We start from the raw sequence: 26,692 nt of genomic DNA, 5'->3' as shown, positions 1-26,692 counted from the left end.
TTTGACCTACTGACCTACTTTTTGAAGGCACGTGACCCACTTTCGAACTTGCCCTAGATATCATCAAGATGAACATTCTGACCAATTTTTATGGAGATCCATTCACAAGTATGGCCTCTAGAGAGGTCACAAGGTTTTTCAAATTTTAGACCTTCTGACCTAGTTTTTTACCGCACATGACCCTGTTTCGAACTTGACCTAGATATCATCAAGATGAACATTCAGACCAACTTTCATACAGATCCCATGAAAAATACGGCCTTTAGAGAGGTCACAAGGTTTTTCTATTATTTGACCTACTGATCTAGTTTTTGATGGCACGTGACCCACTTTCGAACTTGACCTAGATATCATCAAGATGAACATTCAGACCAACTTTCATACAGATCCCATGAAAAATATGGCCTCTAGAGAGGTCACAAGGTTTTTCTATTATTTGACCTACTGACCTAGTTTTTGACGGCACGTGACCCACTTTCGAACTTGACCTAGATATCATCAAGGTGAACATTCTGACCAATTTTCATGAAGATCTCATGAAATATATGGCCTCTAGAGAGGTCACAAGGTTTTTCTATTTTTAGACCTACTGACCTAGTTTTTGAAGGGACGTGACCCACTTTCGAATTTGACCTAGATATCATCAAGATGAACATTCAGACCAACTTTCATACAGATCCCATGAAAAATATGGCCTTTAGAGAGGTCACAAGCTTTTTCTATTATTTGACCTACTGACCTAGTTTTTGACCGCACGTGACCCACTTTCGAACTTGACCTAGATATCATCAAGGTGAACGTTCTGACCAATTTTCATGAAGATCTTTTGAAATATATGGCCTCTAGGGAGGTCACAAGGTTTTTCTATTTTTAGACCTACTGACCTAGTTTTTGGCGGCACGTGACCCAGTTTCGAACTTGACCTAGATATCATCAAGGTGAACATTCTGACCATTTTTCATGAAGATCTTGTGAAATATATGGCCTCTAGAGTGGTCACAAGGTTTTTCTATTTTTAGACCTACTGACTTAGTTTTTGATGGCACGTAACCCAGTTTCGAACTTGACCTAGATATCATCAAGATGAACATTCTGACCAACTTTCATAAAGATCCCACAAAAAATGTGACCTCTAGAGTGGTCACAAGCAAAAGTTTACGGACGGACAGACGGACGCACGCACGGACGACGGACGCTGCGTGATCACAAAAGCTCACCTTGTCACTATGTGACAGGTGAGCTAATAAAAGAAACTGAATGAGCTAATTTTTTTCAGGGGTGGGGGTGGGCAATGAGATTAAATCTCAAATAAAACCCCAGGTGCACAATTTCACATAACAAACTAGAGCTATCACTAAAGGTGATGAATGTACCCCCCGCATGCACTGACACAGTACATTGCAATTTGACGCAAACAAGATTGCATAATTATGTGGACTGTATGTATATAGACTGTATGTATACAGTATAGTAACAAAAAACAAAGTCCCATAACTATGCAGAATATTTATCTAAAAGAATGTAACATGCACCATGCACAACTAGGGTTGGTACTGATCACTTGTGTGAAGTTTCATTAAATTGTGTGCAAGGGTTTGGTAGATTAGGCGCCCACAAGATTGCATATGCAGACTGTATGTACATAGTATGTTAACAAGAAACAAAGTCCCATAACTCTGAAATTTTTGTCGCTGAAAGAACCTAACATGCCCCATGCACAACTACTGTTGTTACTGATCACTTGTGTGAAGTTTCATTAAATTGTGTGCAAGGGGATGAGGAGAGATGGTGCGCACAAGATTGTGTCTATGTATATAGTATAGTTACAAAAAAACAAAGTCCCATAACTCTGCAAATTTTTTTTCTAAAAGAACCTAACATGCCCCATGCACAACTACTGTTGGTACTGATCACTTGTGTGAAGTTTCATTAAATTGTGTCAAGGGGATGAGGAGAGATGGTGCGCACATGATTGTGTCTATGTATATAGTATAGTAACAAAAAAACAAAGTCCCATAACTCTGCAAATTTTTTTTCTAAAAGAACCTAACATGCCCCATGCACAACTACTGTTGGTACTGATCACTTGTGTGAAGTTTCATTAAATTCTGTCAAGGGGATAAGGAGAGATGGTGCGCACAAGATTGCGTCTACGGACAGACAACCTGAAACCAGTATACCCTCCCTTACAACTTTAGTTGTCGGGGGGTACAATAATATTCCTTTATGATTTTATAACACCATGTAAAATACTTTTTGAGATTTGCGCAAAAAAAAACTTTCAAGCCCTTTATGTATGAATAGTGCACGGAGGGGCACCTGGGGTCTTCCTCCACCATTAAAGCTGGAAAGTCGCCATATGACCTAAAACTGTGTCGGTGCGACGTTAAACCCAACAAAATAAATAAACTTTATGTATGTTTTTAACTAAGTAAACCGCCATAACTCTTAATTAGTGAAATCCCAAATAAAACCCGAGGTGCACAATTTCACACACTGAGTAACAATAATAATTGAGCCGTGCCATGAGAAAACCAAGAATAGTGGCTTTGCGACCAGCATGGATCCAGACCAGCCTGCGCATCTGCGCAGTCTGGTCAGGATCCATGCTGTTCGCTTTCAAAGCCTATTGGAATTAGAGATACTGTTAGCGAACAGCATGGATCCTGACCAGACTGCGTGGATGCGCAGGCTGGTCTGGATCCATGCTAGTCGCAAAGCCACTATGTTGGTTTTTTCATGGCACGGCTCATATGACGTTTGATGACTCTAGGTCAAAAACTTTTTGAAAAGATATGCAGAGCACAGATCTGGACAGACAAACAACCAGATGGACATTCTAACAGTACTGCAGTTATGTGACTACTCCTTACTTTCTTTATTGTTCTTTTAGCCACATCAAATTTTTGTGGAATAGATAGAAATACTTTGACCTATTATTCCTGCAACATAACTATCCCACTGTATATGCAGACAAACATATGTACAAGGGCAGATCTAAGCGCCACCCAAATATGAATCCAGACCCGACTCTTACATTGGACCTTGATATGTATAGACCTGACTTGCCTATGACATTGTTCAATACCAACCTGACTCTTGCCTGTGACCTTGATCAGTCAATACTGACCCGACTCTTGCCTGTGATCTTGATCAGTAAAGACCTGGCTCTTGCCTGTGACCTTATTCGGTGCTGAACTGACTTGCATGTGACCCTGATCGGTAAAGACCTGACTCGATCGATACAAACCTGCCTCTTGCCTATGACCAGGTTCCGTACAGACCCGACTTGCCTGAAACCTTGATCAATACAGACTGGACTCTTGTATGTGACCTTGATCTTTACTCTTGCATGTGACACACCTCATAGTGTTAAACATTTGTAAAGAGTTTCATTAGAATCACATCAAGTGTTTCTGATGGACGAACTAACTATAGACGGTAAATGAGATTCCTATATGCCTCCCTCCTGGGACATAAAATATAGACATACAAATACAAACCTGTAAAAGAAGGTAGACAACTCCTCTGGCAAACTGTATTTTACTGCTTGTTTTAAGCTCTAAAACTTTTGTCAGATCATTAATTGCCTTTGAATACTGTTGTAATGCTATGTTCGCCTGAAATATTTCAAATCATAAACTCCATTGAGTCATTGTCAAATATGAACAACACAAGGCACAAATATAGTTTATTCTTCAGTCAGAAAGAAATGAAAATCATGTATTGTTGTCTTTTTCTTTAATTCTGAAAATAAATGAACACTAAATTACATGCTGAACCATTAAACCGCTGATAAAATGTAGCGTCACTGTACGCATTAATTATTACCATTTACTTTCAGAATATTTTTCAAGTTCATTCAAAATGGAAATCTTTTAGAAAAATATCTTCACTCTATCAAGGAAAGAGACAGATAAAACTTCAAATAAATCTACTGCAAGTATGCAAGTATTCTTGCAATCGAGCAGACAGCCAGAAATCATGAGATTACCACTGTCACAGTTGTATCACTACCAGTCATGGCAATAAAATTCAACTGGATAACTTTATTACACAAGACAAAAACAGCAGTTGGACAATCTATCATTAATGCATGAAGGTAATGCAAAATTAAACTTTCTTCACCAACTGCAGGTACATGTGACTCCACTGTTCAACTTAAGTTAGCAAACTCACAACTTAACAAACAACAGAATAGCCACACACACACATACAAACTATTGGCTTCAAAAAGAATAATATCAAACTTCCAACTTGTGCCTAACCTATTCATATTTTACTTGGAACTAAAGGAGACTATTCCAATATTCATATAGCAATACAAAACAAGAAAATCCACAATTTACCTCTGCCCTTCTTTCATAAGCCTGTATAAATTTACTATCTCTTTCCAATGTTTCCCTGAAATCATCTATAGCTCTGTAAGCATTATTCTGGTCCTGTATTTCAATAGAAAAGAAAATTTAGTTTCAATGCAAGAAATCACCAAGGTAGTAAACATGCACACTAAAGGTATACAATGTAAATAAATTATACTATTGATGAATTTAGCATAGGTTTTTCTTTAAAGGTTTGTTCAGAAAAAAAAGTAAATTTCATCTCGAGACTTGTTTTCACCTCAAATATAATTTCCCATTAAATACAGTCACTTATAAATAACAAACCATTAAACACTATATCATTTTACAGATCCTCGGCCTGAAACCTTACCCTGCTGAAACCACCTACTTAATAGCTGGTTTCCCCGTTTTGTAGCTAAATTTACTATAAAGGAGTTTGAAAGGTCACTTTGTCAAACTTCTCATCGATGAGAACAACAAATAAATTCTAATACAAACTGATTTCAATCTCAAGACTGAATTAACTAGAGCTATCACTAAAGGTGATGAATATACCCCCCGCATGCATTGACACAGTACATTGCAATTTGACGCACACAAGATTGCATAATTATGTGGACTGTAAGTATATAGACTGTATGTATACAGTATAGTAACAAAAAACAAAGTCCCATAACTATGCAGAATATTTATCTAAAAGAATGTAACATGCACCATGCACAACTAGGATTGGTACTGATCACTTGTGTGAAGTTTCATTAAATTGTGTGAAAGGGTTTGGTAGATTAGGCACGCACAAGATTGCATATGCAGACTGTATGTACATAGTATGTTAACAAGAAACAAAGTCCCATAACTCTGCAATTTTTGTCGCTGAAATAACCTAACATGCCCCATGCACAACTAATGTTGTTACTGATCACTTGTGTGAAGTTTCATTAAATTGTGTCAAGGGGATGAGGAGAGACGGTGCGCACAAGATTGTGTCTATGTATATAGTATAGTAACAAAAAAACAAAGTCCCATAATTCTGCAATTTTTTTTTCTGAAAGAACCTAACATTCCCATGCACAACTACTGTTGTTACTGATCACTTGTGTGAAGTTTCATTAAATTGTGTCAAGGGGATGAGGAGAGATGGTGCGCACAAGATTGTGGCTATGTATATAGTATAGTAACAAAAAAACAAAGTCCCATAACTCTGCAAATTTTTTTTCTAAAAGAACCTAACATACCCCATGCACAACTACTGTTGGTACTGATCACTTGTGTGAAGTATTAAATTGTGTCAAAGGGATGAGGAGAGATGGTGCGCACAAGATTGTGTCTATGTATATAGTATAGTAACAAAAAAACAAAGTCCCATAACTCTGCAAATTTTTTTTCTAAAAGAACCTAACATACCCCATGCACGACTACTGTTGGTACTGATCACTTGTGTGAAGTTTCATTAAATTCTGTCAAGGGGATAAGGAGAGATGGTGCGCACAAGATTACGTCTACGGACAGACGGACAGACAGACAACCTGAAACCAGTATACCCCCTTTTACAACTTTGTTGTCGGGGGGTACAAAAATGACATTTGTACATTGCCGACAGAAAAACACAATAATTATTGTAAGATATGCTAATAATATATAGCACTGGTACCTTTAAACCTTTCCTTGAATACGCCACCCCTCTCATAAAGTAGGCAGCTAACGTGTTTGGCCTGTTACTGATCAGGTTATCATATGTATCTATAGCTGCATCTATATTTCCAGAGTTCAGTAACACAAGTCCTAATCCTGAAAAAGATAATAATAATCATTGCAAGCATTATGCACAAAAATTCTATTTTCTATCAAACTGAATATCTTTAAGACAAACATCATTTCAACACATGTTGATATGATGACACATCTGAAGTAACTGGGCATGTAATTTCCAGTGCAGAAGTTGTAGGTTAAAACATTCTCCAGTAATCAGAAAACATTTCCCACCTATATGTCACTGTGATCTTGACAGTTGACCTACTGACCTCCAACAAGGAGTCATCTACTGACTGCAGGCAATCCTCCTACGTTATTTGACCACTGCTGGCAAATACATTCTCTAGATACTGATTGGAAACCTGGGTGTTAACCAACTGGCAGACAAACATGTGCAAAACAATGTATCTCCTTTCTTTTAAAGTTGGGGCATAACAAAAGTACAAATGCAAAGGCGCACTTTAAATAGTAAAATACAGATCTGTAACAAAAGCTTTCTTCACTGTACAGAATAATCATATTCAATATCTCATATAAACTTTATATTTAAACAGTAATTTTTCCCGAATTTTATTCATCTCAGGATTTTTCCGCAGCTGTTGCCTCGATCCATTCCTTATTTGGTTGGGAAAGAAAATCATTAACACAGAGCAATCAATGTAAGGAGTCTAATTATAAAATTTATCCTGACACATCATATTTAGGTACAAATGTCAGACATTTTAGCCCAAAAGCTTAGCTCAACAGGTAGAGCGCAAATCTACGGATCATGTGGGTCGCAAGTTTGATCCTCGGGCAAGGTGTATGTTCTCTGTGACAAAAGACATAGTGTCTGAAATCATTTGTGCTCCACCTCTGATTCATATGGGAATGTTGGCAATAACTTGCACTAGTACAGAATCCAGGAACACCGGTTAGGTTCACTGCCTGCCATTACATAACTGAAATACTGTTGAAAACTGCATAAAACCCAAAACGAACAAACCAATGTCAGACATTTTTTTGGTTGACAAAGGTTACTTTATACATTTTTATTACTACTTTTGATATTTTTACTGTCAGTATTTTTTCAAATCTTTAATAATGGATTACCCGAATATGTCCCTCCAACTATAAAACCCGTCAAAACACAGGCAAAATCAATAACTTATATTCACAGTTACTACAATCATGTTTTTAACAAGAGTATCCAAACAATGACAAATTTTAAAAAGGCAAACAAAGTCTTGAAATATTAAAATAAAATTTTCAATGAGATATATATGTAGCTGTTGTTTACATTACACTGTATGCAAACAAGCAATTTGTTTGAGGCAATTTGTCTGTTAATGTTTGTGTCACCTATTTCAACACAGGGTGTTTCTATGATTTCTCTTTAAAGCTTTGGACAATACCACAATGCATTATTCTAAACAACTAATGTTAGTATTACATGTACAGCACATTTGAATTTATTGACTGATGTTAACCTTTAGCCTGCTAAATTTTTAAAATAGACTGGTCCAATTTGGCAGAACCATTTATCATTCGAAGGGGTGTTAACAAAAATTTACTGACCAAATAGCAAACAGTGCAGACCATTATCAGCCTGATCTTGGTCTGCACTGCTCGCAAAGTCAGAATAACGTGCCGACAGCAGGCTAAAGGTTAAGGAAACATAAATGTAACATTTTCAAACTGCTGTCTATTACAGAACGTTTCCCTTGTATTTAAAAAAATATATACCTAAAATTTTGTCAATTTCTTCATCTCCTGTAGCAAAAGGCAGTAGTTTTCTTTGAACCAAATCTTCACCAAAATTCTGAAACAAAATTTGCTAAAGATAATTTTTGAACAATCAATATCATGTAACTGTGGTATACACTACCAGACTGTAACTCTGGGGTTATGCAAATAACACAATGTAATTTTAGTGTGAAAATATTCAATTTTTTCACTTGCCATTTTCTAGCTCTTTACTGGTTGCCAAAGCATTCCCTATTCAGTTAGCAAGGTGAAGTGAAATATGTAATGGTATAGAACTTCATTACAAATTTCAGATTATATGTAAGTGGCCTGGTTATTCAGTCATCAGTATAAAGGAATGCTATTTAAAGTGTAAGGGCACTGGGTTCAAGTCGTGGTCTTGCCATGTCTTCTTACCCTAGGGCTTCTTTTCCTTCATAATCCCCCCCCCCCCCCCCCCCCCCGAGAAAATTTCTTTTAAATCATGCAGTTTCTCCTAAAAATACACTTTATATCAGATTTTTTATTCCTCTTTACCAAAATTTAATACTGAACTATTTTTCCCCAAATCACAGGCCTGGCCTGGTAAAAAAAAACCCATACCTTGAGACATTTGAAGGTTCAAGAAGTATCCTCCAAGGTAATTGTCCCTTACCTCTGATACACAAGCCATATCTGTCTTTTTACCTCTCATATTTGATAAATTCTTCAGTCCCTTTCCTCTTATATAAAGTAAGTTCTGTCCTCTCATTTTTAATGGTAAATTTTGTCTCTTACCTCTGATACATGGTAACTTTATTCCATTACCAATGATATGTGATAACTTCTGTCCCTTACCTCTGACATTTGGTAACAATTATCCAGCTCATTTTTCTGGCAAGTGCTCAAATCTGAATGGAATGAACAGAGACCCAGTGGTAAATCGTCTCTTGCTGGATCTGAAGACAAAAATGCAAAAGGCTGTTGGTTTATTACATATGATATAAAGAAATTAGGTTTAGTTAAAACTAATTTATTTTAGGTTGATTGTAAAAAAAGTTTTATAACTTACTGAAGTGTAAAACTTGCCAAGTAGGGCTAGTAGCCAGGGTTTTTTTTGGCCGTTTTTATAGCCGTTATTTGGCTATATTCCCAATACCAACAAGGGTGCAGAATGTCACAATATACGCCCGTCACAGCAAATTTGTTTACACTAGCACCTGTATTTGCAAATGGAATTTTAATTTTCTAGTTGTTTACAATGTTGTTTTTTTTAGAGATTATTGTAATTCTTTTATTTTTCTAAGTCCACAAAAAAAATCCTTACCAGGTAGAGATACCTTAAAATACACCCAAAATTTGAAAGTAACATCAATGTTGTACCACAGAAAAGTGGTCTTGTTTTTTCCCTACGGTCAATTATAAAAAAGTTACAATGTTAGTTATTTATAGTAACAACTAAGGGAAGTTAATCTTTAAAGAGAAAAAAAAAAAAAATCGAAAAAAAAAAAAATTACAAGTCCACACAAAAATCCTCACCAGATAGAGATAGCTCAAAATAAACCTCAGAATTGGATGTAACATGCATGTTGTACTACAGAAAAGTGGTCTCGATTTTTCCCTACAACTTGTAATGAAAAAGTTACAATATAAGCTATTTATAGTAACAGCAAAGGGAAGTAATTCAAACGAAGGGACCAGTGCATGACACTCCGTCTCATGATGGTGTACAATTGTGCCAAGTTACATCAAAATCCCTCCATGCATGAAGAAGAAATGCTCCGGACAAAGTCATTCTTGTATCCGACCTTTGACCTTTAAGTGTGACCTTGACCTTAGACCGAGGGACCTGGTTCTTGCGCATGACACTCCGTCTCATGCTTGTGAACATTTGTGCCAAGTTGTATCAAAATCCCTCAATGCATGAAGAAGAAATGCTCCGGACAAAGTTTTCATTCTTGTTTCCTTTGACCTCTAAGTGTGACCTTGACCTTACCCCTAGGGACCTGGTTCTTGCGCATGACACTCCGTCTCATGATGGTGAACAATTTTGCCAAGCTACATCAAAGTCCTTTCATGCATGAAGAAGATATGCTCCGGACAAAGTTTTCATTCTTGTATCCTTTGACCTCTAAGTGTGACCTTGACCTTAGACCTAGGAACCTGGTTCTTGCGCATGACACTCCCTCTCATTATGCCAAGCTACATCAAAATCATTCCATGCATGAAGAAGATATGCTCCGGACAAAGTCATTCTTGAATTTTTCATTCTTGTATCCTTTGACCTCTAAGTGTGACCTTGACCTTAGACCTAGGGACCTGGTTTTTGCGCCTAACACTCCGTCTCATGATGATGAACAATTGTGCCAACTTTCATCAAAATCCCTCCATACATGAAGAAGATATGCTCCGGACAAAGTCATTCTTGAATTTGACCTTTGACATCTAAGTGTGACCTTGACCTTAGACCTAGGGACCTGGTTCTTGCGCATGACACTCCGTCTCATGATGGTGAACAACTGTGCCAAGTTTCATCAAAATCCCTCCATGCATGTAGAAGATATGCTCCGGACAAGGTCTGTGGACGCCGCCCGCCCAACCGCCCATCCGCCCGCCAGGGGCGTTCCCATAATACGTCCCGTTTTTCAAACAGGCGTATAAAAAGTATGTATTTTTCCCAAAATGAGCGCAAAAATTCCCAATCTACATTCTGAAAAAAAAATTCATCAAAATTGCACACAAAAAATGACCAAATTATGGACAATTTTGTAATGGAAGTATGTTAAAGAGGTTCTACAATGTGGAACAAGTGTATGAGAAAGTGCTTAAACACATCCTTACTATATCCTATGGGACTAAATATTTCCCAATTTGGAACATTTACACGTCAAAATTCCCAATTTTAGGGGTATAGGCTATGTTCCCAAATTAGCCAGAAAAAGCCCTGGTAGCACGTATAACCAACTCACTCATATTGAACACTCACTTGCCCCACTAAAATTTCTTTCGTCAGCACAAATAAAATGTCTTTCATCAGTCCACCTGTCTCTTTGGGTATTAATGTTTTACTTTAAATTTATATTTGTCGTCTGTCTATCAGTCAGTCATCGTAACTCGTTTAATCACTGTAATAGAAATAGCATAGTTCTTAGATACAGAACAAGAGCTGTCTGTAAGACAGCGCACTCAACTGTTCTCAGTGCTTGACTCTGAATTAGAGCTTTGCCAGTAAAAAATATTCCAAGTTAAAAAGGGACATAACTCTGTCAAAATTCAAATCAGAGTAATGGGAATCATTTCTCCTGGTGCAGACTTTGATAGTAAATAACTATTTTAAGTTTCAAGTCAAAAGCTTTTATAGTAACAGAGTCATTTGACTTTTATCAAAACTTTAACAAAACATTCTAAGTTAAGAGGGGTGGGCGATATACCGCAGTAGACCGGTTATTGCAATGTTTTTTCCGACGATACGATATTGTGATATGATTTTCGAAAACCGGTTATTTTATAACATTAAGTAACACTAACATAAACCAAGAAGATTCACAAAAAAAATCCTTTTCTTGCCAGCACGATTCAACTTTGTTTTCATTTTTCTCCTTTCATTGCCGGTGCTGGTAGCAGACTGGTTTACAGCTATTTTACGGATCCAATTCCACATAATAAAACCAATAAGAAAATTTAGATAAATATAATTTCGTATTTGTCAGCGACTCATTAGTAATTTTTCTATCAACTAGAATGTTTTATTCATACAACAGCTATACCACTTTCCTCGTTTATAATCGGTGAATTGAGCAACCTGTGTTATATGATTGTATCCGTAAACCGAATGTAGTGCCGCACAATAAACTAAATAATATTTCGACGCAGTCTACTTTCGCTTTTGAATATTCAGTAATCTAGTCGAAACTTATATTTTTTTGTTTTCTGGTATTTTTATTTATTGAGAAGATTGAGCAAACACTCGTGTTGTTGATACTAGTCATTTTACTCATTTTTAATTGAATAAATTTGAAAAAAAAAAAAAAAAAAAAAACAGTATGATTTGTCACGTTTTGTTCATTAAATAACTGGTACAATATATCGCAGTATATTACAATATCCACATACAATATTGCAATATATCGCAATACCAATTTTCGTGGCAATACCCACCCCTAGTCATAATTGTGTCAAAATTCAAATCAGAGTAATGGGGATTGTTTCTCCTGGTGTAGACTTTGATGGCAAATAAGTATTTTAAGTTTCAAGTCAATAGCTTTGATAATAACAGAGATATTCGACTTTATCAAAAACTTTAACCAAATATTCTAAGTTAAAAAGGGGCATAATTCTGTCAAAATTCAAACCAGAGTTATAGGGATTATTTCTCCTGGTGTAGACTTTGATAGTAAATAACTATTTTAAGTTTCAAGCCAATAGCTTTGATAGTAACAGAGATATTTGACTTTATTTAAACCTTTAACCAAAAATCTTAAGTTAACAAGGCAGTCTGAAAGTCAGCTAAATCCCCGGCCACTGCTATGGATAGTGAAAGGGTAAACCTTTGATTTTAGCTGTGACCTTGACCTTGAACTGACATGGCTGACTCATGAATTCTGCACAACGTCTTGATGAGTTGATCATTTGACCCAAGTTTCATGAAAATCCTTCAAGGGGTTTAGGAGATACAGAGCTGAAACCTTTGACCTTCAGTTGTGACCTTGACCTTGAGTTGACATGGCTGACTCATCAGTTCTTGATGAGGTGATCATTTGACCCAAGTTTGATGAAAATCCTTCAAGGGGTTTAGGAGATACAGAGTGGACACAGAACAGAAGGCTCAAACTTTTGACCCTTACCGGTAGTTGTGACCTTGACCTTGAGCTGGCATGGTTGACTCATAATTTCTGCACATCGTTTTGATGAGGTAATCATTTTAACCAAGTTTTATAAAATTCCTTCAAGGGGTTTAGGAGATATAGAGCGGACACGAAATGGAAGGCTCAAACCTTTGACCTTCAGTTGTGACCTTGACCTTGAGCCGGCATGGCTGACTCATAGGTTCTGCACATTGTCTTGATGAGGTGATCATTTGACCCAAGTTTTATAAAATTCCTTCAAGGGGTTTAGGAGATATACAGCGGACACAAAATGGAAGGCTCAAACCTTTGACCTTAAGTTGTGAACTTGACCTTGAGCCGACAAGGCTGACCTATGGGTTCTGCACATCGTCTTGATGAGGTGATCATTTGACCCAAGTTTCATGAAAATCCTTCAAGGAGTTTAGAAGACGAACGGATGGACGGACAATCAATATATGCCTCTCGCATCAGTAGATGCCGGGTGGGGGGCGGGGATCAGTTAGGGTCTTGTCCTATAGGCAAATAGTCTTATAAGTGCAGACGGATGGTATCCACTTAGTATATGCATAAAAGAAATACAAATTAAACATATTCTTTCTGTATCTTTAATGTAATAAAACATAACTATTATTAGAGTGTGATGACCCTTTCACGTTTCCGATAGAATCAAAATTTAGTATGTGAAGGTCACAACTACCGGACCTCTAGACAACCCATACAGTACTGTCTAAGGATCCAATACAAAACGGTCTAGTAATCAATATGAATACTGAAAATGGTATTAAAGAGTGGGGACTAAAATAATTTATCTGTCAAAACAAAGAGCTATAACAGTGTGCGACATTAACTTTTTAACACCGTAGCCAAAGGGGCTACAGACTTGCAATTTTTTGTAGCCCGACAGAATTTTTCGTAGCCCCACTAATTTTTCGCTCAAGAATGAACAAGACATTCATTCTAGTAATATTTAGGGAGAAGTTGGAAGACTCCATTAATTTTTATATCTCTACCTCGACGCTGTGAATTGATTCAATGACCACTCATTTTCTTAATTACATCATTTTACCATACACATTTATAGCAAGTCACCACTTGTGTGAACAGTTTCTCATTCGAATAAAACTGAAAGTAAACTGTGTCAAACCTAGAAATACATACCGGTATTCAAATCAATTCATCCATCAAAGTTAGTTTTACGAAGTTAATACTTTACATGTCGTTCTTTTACCATGGATACCAAATAATTGTGTCTATAATTCCAATTAATCGCATATGTAATTGACAATTCTTTAGAAAACGACTCGCACGTGTTGACAATTAAATGCCAAGTGTCAAAGACGTAACCACGGCGCTGATTGGCCTATTACAATTGCCTCTGGTGAAACCGATAATTTGATTTGCTTTCACACTTCTCGGGAAAATCTCACAAGTACCTGAAGTAGGCGGAGCTTAAATTATGCTATCGGCGAGTGTGTATGTGTATTCAACGCACATTATGACATGGTGAAAATTGTCAAAAGATTAGCGGGTGCGCATCCCAAAAAAAATTCGGGCGACTTGAATTCGCTTTGAGATTGGATTTGAGCGAAGTTTGAAGCTCCAAAGCAACTATTTTGCTCCAATGTTTGCAATGATCTTTTTGGTAAATTTATTCCTCAGAATTTTTCATAGCCCGACGGGCTACGGTCTGCCGATTTTCTGTCGCCCGAGCCGAATTTTCGTAGCCATTGGCGATCGGGCTACCGTTAATGTCGCACACTGCTATAAAAATAAATAAATCAGCAACTTGAAAGGCATATAGAGCAAATCTCGTAAACATCCCGTGGTAACGGAATGAGATCTCGTTTACCGGAAGTTGCGCTTTCTCAATGTGCCATTTTGTATGCGAAAGCAATTATTCATCGGTAAAATAATTATCATCGTATGACCACGCTTCTTTTGATGGCAAGAAACGTGTACTGTGTGTCTTAAGACTATTTCACATTAAATTAATGTTGTTTTAGAAGCTAACATGTATTTTAAATGTAGTCTTAAAGGTACAAATTGTAACTCCATGCTCGCAGGTGTTTGTTATTACTAAAACAGGGCTTTTTTTAGCTAGTTTGGGAACATAGCCTATACCCCTAAAATTGGGAATTTTGATGCAAAATCATCCAAACTGGGAAATATTTAGTCCTATAGTAAGGATGTGTTTACTACTGTTTGCAGATCAAATTGCCCTTTCCTCCTTTTTGAAATCGATAGAGTTACTCTTTTACGTCACAAAAACTGTGAAGCTGAAGCTATTTTTGGAGCAATGCTGACAGGTTAACCCCGCCTCATTCATTCACTTTGTGGTGAAACTTTTTTCTTTATCTTGACGTCACACAAAGCGCGCGCTCTGACTCTATCTTTGAAGTATCGCCGTACTTGCATACATTGTAAAGTGCAATGAATAAGGAGATAATAGATATATTGTTTCAAAAGTAGAATATAGAATATTTCAACTACGTTCACATGAAAACAGTGTTTTTTGTTTTTTATGACAATTATTATCGACGAAATTTCTAACCATGCAAAAGTATACTGGTTCGAGTCGTAAATTCGGCCACTTTCTGCGGTTTTTCATAAATATTTCTTTCCTTTTACAAATGATTTGTACAAAATTTCTACCATATTTGCTTTGATACAAGCAACATTGATTGTTATCATTAACGGCCGTTTATAGTATGGTAAACAATACAACCGCGCTTAAAATAACAGACAGGTTTTGCCTCCACATTTTACCTTCTAGAGGTTGTAAATATTCGGCCACTTTTTAAACATAAGATTGGTTGTATTTTCAACATTTTCTTGGAAATAAATCTATGCTACAGCCAAAATTGTTCTTTTTTCAACAAACTGCAATCAATTTTCAATAGCATACCTTGTGGGAAATATTTGCCAACAGAGATTATAAAGAGCCTGTCATCCTTCTCACACCAGCATGACGTAGTTTAATTTTTACGTCACTGTTTATCACACATTCTAGCATAAAACTGCTGTTCTTGTCACTTTTCGGGTGTGTTTCAACAGGAGAGTAAAGAGAATCTCTCGCTTACGTGCTATTATAACACCTTTTTATATATGCGGGTTCCGTGGCAAAGCATAAACGTATTACGGCCCCAAAACGTATAATTCAAAATGAAATGACGCCAACGTGAAAAACAACGTAGACATGGAAATTCAATGACGTTGCGAGACAATATATCCATTTTCTTGGTTTTAACGCGTTTTATGCTAGTTAGCGCATGTTCTTTTTGTGATATAAAGTTTAGATTTGAATTACCCTTTGCCGGACCTCAGCATAAACGAGCCCGTGCAATGACGTCACTCAACCCGCGAGACAAAATATTTGCTATTTAGAGTACACAACTTTAGGGAAGGACAACTTTTTTTCTACTAACCTCAACTTGTTGTTTTTTGCCGACTTTGTTGCTAACGCAAGTGCTTGTGATGACACAGATGCGTTCTCAAGCATCTGACTCGAAAAAAAGCTTTAAAGTGAGTGGCCGAATATTTACGACCTGGCCGAATTTACGACTTGAACCAGTACATGGTTTTATAGAAAGGTATCATTGATCATTGAACCTTCAAGCTCCGCAACACTTGTAGAAAATGTAATTGTTATATCCATAACAAGAGCTGTCCGTAAGACAGCCAAGCTCGACTATTCGAAATATTGACCCAGAAGCAGGAAAATATTACCCAAAAAAGTTAAATATCAAAAGAGTTTTAAGTTCAAAAGGGGGAATAATTTGACCAAAATGCATATCAGTTATGGGACTTGCTGCTATCAACTACATTTATAACCCTGAAGGCACATGAGAAGTTTCAATTCAATATCTGCATTAGTTTTGGAGATAGAAACTTGCATGTAAAACTTTAACCAGAATTTTCAAAGTCCAAAAGGGGGCATAATTTGCCCAAAATACATGCCAGAGTTATGGAACTTGATCCAGTGAGGTTAGTAATTGATCTAGAAAAAGAAAAAATAAGTTTCAAATCTATATGCCTTTTAGTAATAACTGTATGTACTTGCACGCAAAACTTTAACCAGAATTTGCTAAGTCCAAAAGGGGGCATAATTTGGCCAAAATGAAGGTCAGAGTTATGGGACTTGATCCTATCAACTAGTTTTATAACCCCGAAGACACATGTGAAGTTTCAAATCAATATCTGCATTAGTTTTGGAGATAATAACTTGCATGTAAAACTTTAACCAAAATTTTCTAAGTCTAAAAGGGGGCATAATTTGCTCAAAAAACATGTCAGAGTTATGGGACTTGACCCAGTGAGGTTGGTAATTGATCAAGAAAAAGAAAAAATAAGTTTTAAATCTATATGCCTTTTAGAAATAGTTGTATGTACTTGCACACAAAACTTTAACCAGAATTTTCTAAGTCTAAAAGGGGGCATAATTTGGCCAAAATGAAAGTCAGAGTTATGGCACTTGCTGCTATCAACTAGTTTTATAACCCCGAAGACACATGTGAAGTTTCAAATCAATATCTGCATTAGTTTTGGAGATAGTAACTTGCATGTAAAACTTTAACCAAAATTTTCTAAGTCTAAAAGGGGGCATAATTTGCTCAAAAAACATGTCAGAGTTATGGGACTTGACCCAGTGAGGTTGGTAATTGATCTAGAAAAAGAAAAAATAAGTTTTAAATCTATATGCCTTTTAGAAATAGTTGTATGTACTTGCACGCAAAACTTTAACCAGAATTTTCTAAGTCCAAAAGGGGGCATAATTTGGCCAAAATGGAAGTCAGAGTTATGGCACTTGCTGCTATCAACTAGTTTTATAACCCCGAAGACACATGTGAAGTTTCAAATCAATATCTGCATTAGTTTTGGAGATAGTAACTTGCATGTAAAACTTTAACCAAAATTTTCTAAGTCCAAAAGGGGGCATAATTTGCTCAAAATACACGTCAGAGTTATGGGACTTGACCCAGAGAGGTTGGTAATTGACCTAGAAAAAGAAGAAATAAGTTTCAAAGCTAAATGCCTTTCATTGATGGCTGTATGTACTTGCATGCAAAAACTTAACCAAGGTGTGACGCCGACGCCGACGCCAGGGTGAGTAGAATAGCTAGACTATTCTTCGAATAGTCGAGCTAAAAACTGATTTATTTGATTTTTTTTTAAATTTTATTTTTTGGTGGGGTTTACGTGTAAAACTATGTTAATTTATCTACTATTTATTTGAAGTCGTTTAAACACCATATCAGTTATTAACATACAGGCAGTTGATAAGCCTTGTCTTCGTTCATGGAAAGAACCAGTTATAGACTCACATAAGTCAAAATAATTCGACGTTTAGTTTGTTTTATATTTGTGAAGGTCACTCTAAAAGAACCAAAATAATTGAGGATAAATCGCAGTCCTTATTGGTTTTATCGCTTGCACACCCAATGCTGATTTTATTTAATTTTATCATATTTTAGCTAGTTTTAACCAAAATTTGAAACAACTTTAACATGTTTTACATAGAACTGAAACAAAGGTAATAAAACAACTATAAGAAATCAAATAGTAAACATAGGAAGAAAATATCATTTACAGTAAAGTTAGGCAAGCATTTGTGAATAGATGTTAGGGACCTACGGTGGCATAAACAACATACAAAGCAGAGTAATGGATATAAGAAAGAAGTCACCATAGGAAAATCCAGTAGTGAAAACGTACAATAAACAAGCAGACGACGACAGGCAACCGAAAACAGGTAACCAGGTAAATTTTAGATAAGAATAATACCGCTAAATTTAGGTGTCCCGTACACAGGAAACGCGTGTGGAGCTTTTAATATCCAACAGATTTGCTTCAAACTTTCAACGTTGATAAAAGATAGATGTAGCTAGAATATTAGGGCATTTTCATTAAGATACAAACTTTAAACTAATCAAAATTACATAAAAACGGCCGATTTTTCATAAATTTACCGGTAAAATTTTATACAGCGCGATCGCAAATAGCTATTATGTCTTATAAGTAAATAAATTGAAATCAATGCGAAAAATAAAATTGGACTTTCGGCTAGAAAAGGCAAAAACAGAATAGAAAAATCTTTAATAAGAAGAAAATGCCATCAATTTAGAAAACATACAGTAAAAACGAAATTGTTAACCATAATGCGAATAGTAAGTACATGGAGTAAATAAAAAAAATGTGGATGACATAGGCGTGGCGTGTAACCTAAAAATAAACCTGTGTATGGAAATGTATCGGACGTAAATAGATAGTTGTTATCAACCAGTCAAAAATATAACGATATTCAACTCTTGAGTAAAATTATTTGGACTACCTTTTGATACATGTCAGTTTTATTTGAATTTATCTTATATTCGCAACAATATCAGCATTTAAACCCAAATCTGGCAATGACAATTTCTTTCTAGTGGAGAAAACTACTCGTAACTGTTTCCTAGGATCGCGTCAAATTAGTTAGACTAAGACTCACATATTCCGTAAGAAATTGCCGACTTTTTTTTCAATTAAGGAAGCATGGTCGGTTCCGGGAATCGAATATATGCCCTTCAATCAACGATGAGCGAATCCAACAACTCGAGTCAGTCAAGTTTTATAATTATTGTTAAAAAAATAAACACGAGGTACATTATTTAAAAATATGCAGCAAAAGGTACTGAAATTTAGGCAGAAAAAGGCCTGTAATGTACAAGAGGGTGTCTTTTTTCATATCCACGCTACCTAAATGTAGTTTGCATTATGGCAAGATTCATTTAAATTTTAAATGAAGATTAGTTCTAGTACACCTGTTACAATCCAGTTAAACGCCGTCTATGTAAACAAGTTCATTCAGTAATTTTTACTCGTATCGGAAAGGCGGAGTTACCTGTATAGACGAGATCCAAAAATAGCTCCAGCATCGCTGTAAAGGTACAAGTTTATCGATTTAAGAAAAGACGAAAGGGCAATTTGATCTGCAAACAGTAGTAAGCACATTTTCATACACTTGTTTCATATTGTACAACCTCTTTAACATACTTCCATTACAAAATTGTCCATAATTTGGTCAATATTTGTCCAATTATGATGAATTTTTTTTTCAGAATATAGAATGGGAATCTTTGCATTCATTTTGGGAAAAATACATACTTTTTGGCACTGGGAATATAGCCGAATAAGGGCTATAAGAACGGCCGATAAAAAACACCTGTAAAATAAAATTAATTAATAGTAAAATTAACAATTTGTTTGCTATATTGGAGGCTTTTAACAAACTTAGCTTTTTCTCAGGACTGAAGGATTAAAATAATAAACATTCTTTTCTTTAGTATTTTAGGCTTTGTGTTAGAGTTGTTAAAAGCGTGTTAGAGATTGAGTGAAGGCGACTAACAAAAACTAAATTACACTTTTATATGCAATATGTCTCTAGCCCTGAGGCTATTTATAAAAAAAAATAAAGAAAATACACGTAATAACAGCAGCTTTATGACAACTAATCATATCTTTTCCAGCATAAACCTAGTCAAAATAATTCGACGTTCAGATTTATATTTGTGATGGGCAATCTAAACATCAAGATAAATCACAGTACACAGTCATTTAAAGTTATTAGTTTTATCGCCTGCGCATATTGCATGATGACACGGTAAACGTTAATCGTGTACAGTATATACGTATGTTTAAACACCAGAAAAATCGAAATTTTTGATATTATTTCATAATTTTTACATTAATCAATGAGGAATTAAATCATCTTTTGATACATGCAAGTTTTATTTGAATTTATGGCCAATTCGTGAAATAATCGGCATTTACACCTTTAGCATGTAAAGCATCAGCAGCGATGAATATTTCAGTGGAAATTGCTTCCATTATTTTGGTATTTCAAGACCTGTGTTTGACGCGAGTGGGAATATTGCCCATATGAAAAAATTATCAATATTTCCTACAACCACGTCAAATTAGTTGGACTAAGTATATACCATATACACCGGTAATACTGTATATAAATGTTGATTACCAGAGCTCTAGATTCCAAGGTCTAAAGGTCCAGTTACCAGAACTATCGCCACTTCCTACATTCATTGATAAACAAATGGCATACTTTCATTTTACTTCTCCAAGAAATATCACAACAGGAGAAGCTTAAATCTTCCTCAATCTGATTATCTCAACTCAAGAAAATGACCTTTAGGGACTCAGGAAAACTGAATCTCTCTAACCTTGCAAAGGGGCGGTCTATATGCTGTTTTCTCCTTGATTCGAGCCTCTTAAATCTTTTAGGGTTGTGCATATTTTTGTAAACCTGTTCAATTAAATATTTTTTGTTTTTAGGTACAAAAATATTTGCATTTAACAATGGACAATAAGAATTACAATGTTACTCATCTTTTATATGAACTTTTTTGCAAAAGACTGAAGGAGGTCAAACTCCACATCATTTTAAACCTTTCTCATCGATTCGAGCCCTTTGTTTGGTAGGTCAATAAGTGTTAATGTTTGCACAGTCTATTTCCATAAAGCAAATTTCTATAAAGATTGACTTTTTTTTCACTTGTTACAACAGTCAAAATATGCTCAGGATGCTTTTAATTTGGAATTTTGGGTCACAATATTGCCCACTGTGTATTTTCCTTTTGAAATAAGCAATTTTTGATGTAAAATATTAAAAGAGGTATTTGCTCAATTTCCCAGTGGTTTCATGACTAATATTTCCCAAGGCATTTTAAAATGTAAATGACACAAGTTTCTGATGGAAGAACATACTACTTGAGCATGATTTTTACCAAAATACAAGGGCTCGAATCGATGAGAAAGCTCGAATCGACGAGAAACAGGCATAAAAGGCAAGATATATAAAAATTTACTTCCATATAATTTATTATGGCATTATTTACCACTATCAGTACTCCCTCCTTGTTATGGAGTTTGAGTAAACAAGTTCTTACCGCAAACAGGGGATAGTTCCTTGTCAGATATATAAAGTGTCAACTGAGACTTCAATGCCGACAACTCGGGGGCATTGTTGACAGCGGGGAAGGCACATAGAGAGCAGGCCTCCCCCTTTACAGATTCAAGCCTTTTCATCTCAAATGTCTGCGTCCTGCCATCTTCACTTTCTACCTTTACATTTGCAACCTCACACATAAGTTCTACCTGTGTGGTAAATGTAAATGCATAGTTTAAAAGTATCAAAGAAGTTATGAAGTATTTGACCCGCGCCATGTCATCGTCTGTATAACCGTTTTGTAACTCCACGACTGAAGATTTTATGCCCGATAACTTCCCTTGGCAAAGGGGGATAATAGAGAGGCCCGAACTGGCGATAAATTTTATGTTATCTGTCTATTTATCTATCTATCTTCCATATAGTCAAACCCCTGCTGGGGACCTAGACTTTGCGCGTCAACTAGCAAGAATGTTAAACGAGTAAAAAAGAAGTACTAAAAAGCAAGAAGGAGAATGGTTAAAAACATGTTAAAAACAAAGTAGTTCTGCACGTTTGGATCGATTTTTTTTCCTACAATGTAGAATTTGATTAAACTTCGATTTTTCAAAACTTTAGAATATAGGCCTACCTAGAACAATTGGCAAATAAAAAGATAGGGTCGTGTGCTTGATTTTTTGCTAGACAGATCTGAAAAATTTAGATCTCACGCAATTTTCATAATGGGAGTCTATGGGAAAATCAAAACTTTTATAACATTTTCGCAAATAGAAATTTTTCTACAATGTAGATTTTGATGAAACTTCTCACAGTTGTAAATAAACATATGGCCTATAATGTGGTGAAATAAAATGTATAGGTCCGTGCGCTTATTTTTGAGATATTTAACCATGATTAAAGTGCACCGAATATTCCACGCTAATTTTGAGACATTATTTTGAATTATTTAACGTGTAATATGTTTAAATATTTTATTTTAACTTTAGAAATATGTAACAGTGTCATTTTAATATATTTGCTAACAGGTTGTCATTGATTGATAAAATGATTTTCATTTTCGTACGCCGAATCCAGGCTTTATTCTACGTTTTCCGGATAGATAACGTTACGCCATCACTTCCGGTTTATCAAACGTGCAGAACTACCTTAAGGTGAGATGTGCTCAATTTGGCTTACAGCCTGACTGAACACTGGCCCAGACGAGTTGACAACATCTGAAGGCAAGGCATTCCAATGATATACGTACGAGGGAAGAATGAAAATTTATGATAGTTGGATGAGGGTGAAACTTGAACGAATTTTGTCACAGTTTCATGGCAACAAAAAGTCAAAACGGCAGACTTGTTAAATTTCTAGATATTTGAAATGTATTCCGATTTTAAAAATTCTTTCAGCGTTATGAAAGGCCTGGGGATGGCTTTTATATAGAATTAACATATTTTCAGGCATTCCTTGTCCATTATAGAAACATTATATTTAGCCAAAATCTGGAGGTCAGTGCTTTTAAAACGCAAAATTCCTTTTACCGTAACGAAGACTTGCAGTTGTTACGAGCTGAAACGAGGATAAACTACTTGTTAATTAGAGATATATCTTTTTCTTTCTTATATTTGAATTATTCATCGGACGTTGTGTATTGGAAACTTTCTTTGAGATATGATTAGGCCTAATATTGTAACTGTATTTTGTATTTATTTCTTAGAGAACGCGTGAAACATTCTCTGTGCAATTATTGTATTATTTCATATATTATTTTTAAAAAATAATTTCATTGTTATATGTTTTAGTCATAATAAATAGGGATTGAACCTAAGCCAGGATGTAGTAATAATAATCGATGGGACAAAAGTATACTACTGGTAACCCCATGATGATATTTTTACAGTCGCCCCACTCCCCGCCCATTCTCGTAATCATTACAACAAATTCTATGTATTTTTTTCTTACAGATATATCTAATTCAATCGCTTTTCATAATTGCTGTCAAATATACGTTTTTTTCCTACGAAGCATATTTTTGGTTAGCTGAACTGGAACCATGTTTTATGTATAAATTTGTTACCTTACGCAGAATAGGGATACGGACACCCACACCCACACTTTTATCTGTAATAAGTTTTAAGTTAATAAAGGTATGTTCTGTTCTGTTCTGTTCTGCTCTGCCCTGCCCTGCTCCGCGCTACATATTCAGCAGACGCAACAATGTATTTTATCAGCATTGTAAAAAGAACAATAATACATTATTTTATATTAGTATTTATATTAGTATAAAAGTTAAATCATTCTCGCGGTTATATCAAAATTAAAATCTTTTTCCAAGTATAACACACCTTGCACCACAAAGGAACGACAGAAATGAAATTCTGAAATATGCTTTACTGATAGATAACTGAATGCCCGAGGCGTAAAACAACTTCTCAACAGTTTTTAATCAACTTAAAGGAAAGTGAAACAGCATAGATTTTGATAAATTTATAAGACTTAGCAATCAATTGCTTAGCTTTTTTTTGCCAAATACATGTATTTTATTTATATTTTTAACCCTTATTATCTGTTTATCCGTATTTAGATATTGTATATGCTCAGTAATAAATAATGACGACATCCTTGGCTCAGATTCAACAATGTAGACTTTAAGAACGGCAAATTTTCAATTTGTCATAACTTTGTTAGTAGCAAATTTACACGAATCAAATTTTGCAGATACTTCGCTTCCACTACCTTAAGACGACGGAAACCAGTTAAAGTCAATAACAGAGTAGTAAGTCTTGAAGATTTCGAGAGGCCAGACGAGCGGTTCTGGCCCATAGAACAATCATTTTATATATTTTCGCCAATAACTGATTAAATTTTCTTTGAATATTGTCAAATATTGATCTCGTTTTTCACTGGTGTTGTATGGTTATATGCTAAAGGGAGAAAGGCAAAAATGCAACGACGAAAGCCGCTCGTCTGACCTCAGGGAATTAGCTTTTTCGAACCGCAAATGTCTGTGAAGTGAGTTCTGACTGAGTACCAAAACATCTATCTAACATTCATATCTAACATTCATTCATGTGACATTAACTGCTTTTTAACTACGACGAACAAAACAGGCTAACCCGCCATTTTTTATTTTCCAAGTATGTTTAAAAATACTGAAAATGCACTTTTGAAATTTAGTATAATTTAAACACAATGTGTTGAACAAAGAACATTTCAAAATTTGTGTACTAATATCCGCCCCATCAGTCTTCCCATGGCTTTGATTGGTATGTTATAAATTTTTTGTGTTAAATTTGCGCAGGTGTTTAAACCACATTTAAGCCCGATATCAAAATTTTCAAGATTTTAAAAAAATCTTTTTCATGTTTTAGTGATGTGCAGATCTGCCGTAACTCAAGAACTTTTCAGTCAGATATTCCGTCGTCTGGGTTTTAATAGCTCAACATTGCGAAGTGAAGTCGAGCGGTTCTGGTCCACAGCAAAATTCTTCTGATAAATTGTCGGTAGACCCAGATGTTGATCGTGTCCGAACCATAGCTTTCTGTAAAGTGTGTTCCGATTCAAAGTGAAAATTATTACATTTCGATTGCGTTAAATATATACATTTTTTGAATAATCAAAATAGCCAGAAAGGAACAACGGTTTTTCATATTTAAGAAAAAACAATAATGTTAATATTAAAGTGGAGGAAAAGTTGCAAAGTTTAATTCAAATGAGTTGACTTTAGACTATGAATTATATTTTTAAACGGTTTGCAGTATTTTGCAGGTCTTTTTAATAGGGCCGAGGTATGAATATTTTGAAATGTAGATAAGTCATACGTTTTACCGATTTTTGACTATACATGAACTATATGGGGAAACTGCTTTAAAGGAAATGAGCCGTGCCATGGGAAACCAACATAGTGGCTTTGCGACCAGCATGGATCCAGACCAGCCTGCGCATCCGTGCAGTCTGGTCAGGATCCATGCTATTCGCTAATGGTTTCTCTAATTGCAATAGGCTTTGAAAGCGAACAGCATGGATCCTGACCAGACTGCGCAGATGCGCAGGCTGGTCTGGATCCATGCTGGTCGCAAAGCCACTATGTTGGTTTTCTCATGGCACGGCTCAAATATAGAAAAAAAATCTTTATAATTCAAAAGAGGGCAGCTCGACCTATATTGAAAGCACCATTCCAGACATAAATGGTTAACTTTCCCAAACAAGATTAAATACAATATTCTTGTTTTGGGTTATAAAGCATTAAACAAGACCGACCTTATATGTGTGACACAATTGAAATTTGTGACAATACATACTATACCCTTTGTTCTAAAACGAATTTCGATCACAGCACCTTCGACCTAAAACTAAATTATAAATTTACTTAAACGTTAACTTTTCTTTTATGGCTGCATGTAGAGATTTGGAAAGACATACCGTACTCAATTAGAAATGCTAACACAGTAAATGCATTTAAATACTTACTTAAAAACTTTTTTTTTAATGAATACAATGTAGAGATTCACGATGTTAACGTGCGTTTATCTTCATTTACAAATCTGATCTATGGAAAGATTATGACACTTTTTATTAGAGAACCTCATTGAAAATAAGATTTGTATGTTATTTATAAAACTTAATGAGTTTTACCCTCTTTAAATAAAGAATTTATTATTATTACTATTATTATTATTATCATTTTTATCATTATTAAATATGATGATGATGATGATGATAATAATAATAATAATGATTAATATTCAATGTGCCCATTTGTGGTTATATAGTGAAGAATATAAACTCGAAATGTTAAAAGAAGAACACTCGTTGTAGGGGAAATTTTCTATTTCAAACGCTACGAAACTCAGTTTTAAGCTTTAAGTTTTTAAATATTAGCAAGGTAAGGACATGAGCGACCTTGAACAGGTACATTCATTTTAGTATAATCCTAATCTGTTAAAACTTTTCCTTAAACACGGCTACTAAACGTTAGCGCCACTACCAAATTGTGGTGATAAGGAAAAGAGCTGTCGACATTTCCGTGGTGCAGCTATCGTCCGTTTCTGCTTGTAAACACGGGAGTAAAATTTGTATTTTATCTTATATTTTTATTGATAGAACTTTTTTCGAAAATCGGA

The 26,692-nt window shown here is 35.4% G+C and overlaps 1 protein-coding gene across 4 annotated transcripts in view; it reads right to left on the bottom strand.

The window, feature by feature from the left end:
- The window catches only part of LOC123535621 (tetratricopeptide repeat protein 13-like), a 66,326-nt gene extending 44,431 nt beyond the window's left edge, over positions 1-21,895 (bottom strand). For all 4 annotated transcript variants that reach the window (XM_053549640.1, XM_053549651.1, XM_045318347.2 and 1 more), the window contains exons 1-6: positions 21,586-21,895; positions 8,658-8,758; positions 7,821-7,896; positions 5,995-6,131; positions 4,350-4,442; positions 3,504-3,620 (exon numbers count right to left, since the gene is read on the bottom strand). In XM_053549640.1, the coding sequence (XP_053405615.1) occupies positions 3,504-3,620; positions 4,350-4,442; positions 5,995-6,131; positions 7,821-7,896; positions 8,658-8,758; positions 21,586-21,862 (801 nt within the window). In that variant the 5' untranslated portion in view covers positions 21,863-21,895. The remainder of the gene's footprint in view (positions 1-3,503; positions 3,621-4,349; positions 4,443-5,994; positions 6,132-7,820; positions 7,897-8,657; positions 8,759-21,585) is intronic.
- Between the last annotated feature and the right edge of the window lie 4,797 nt (positions 21,896-26,692).

The sequence above is a fragment of the Mercenaria mercenaria genome, chromosome 1 (assembly GCF_021730395.1).
Source record: "Mercenaria mercenaria strain notata chromosome 1, MADL_Memer_1, whole genome shotgun sequence".
Lineage (NCBI taxonomy): Eukaryota > Metazoa > Mollusca > Bivalvia > Venerida > Veneridae > Mercenaria > Mercenaria mercenaria.
This window is presented reverse-complemented; position numbering and strand designations above follow the sequence as displayed.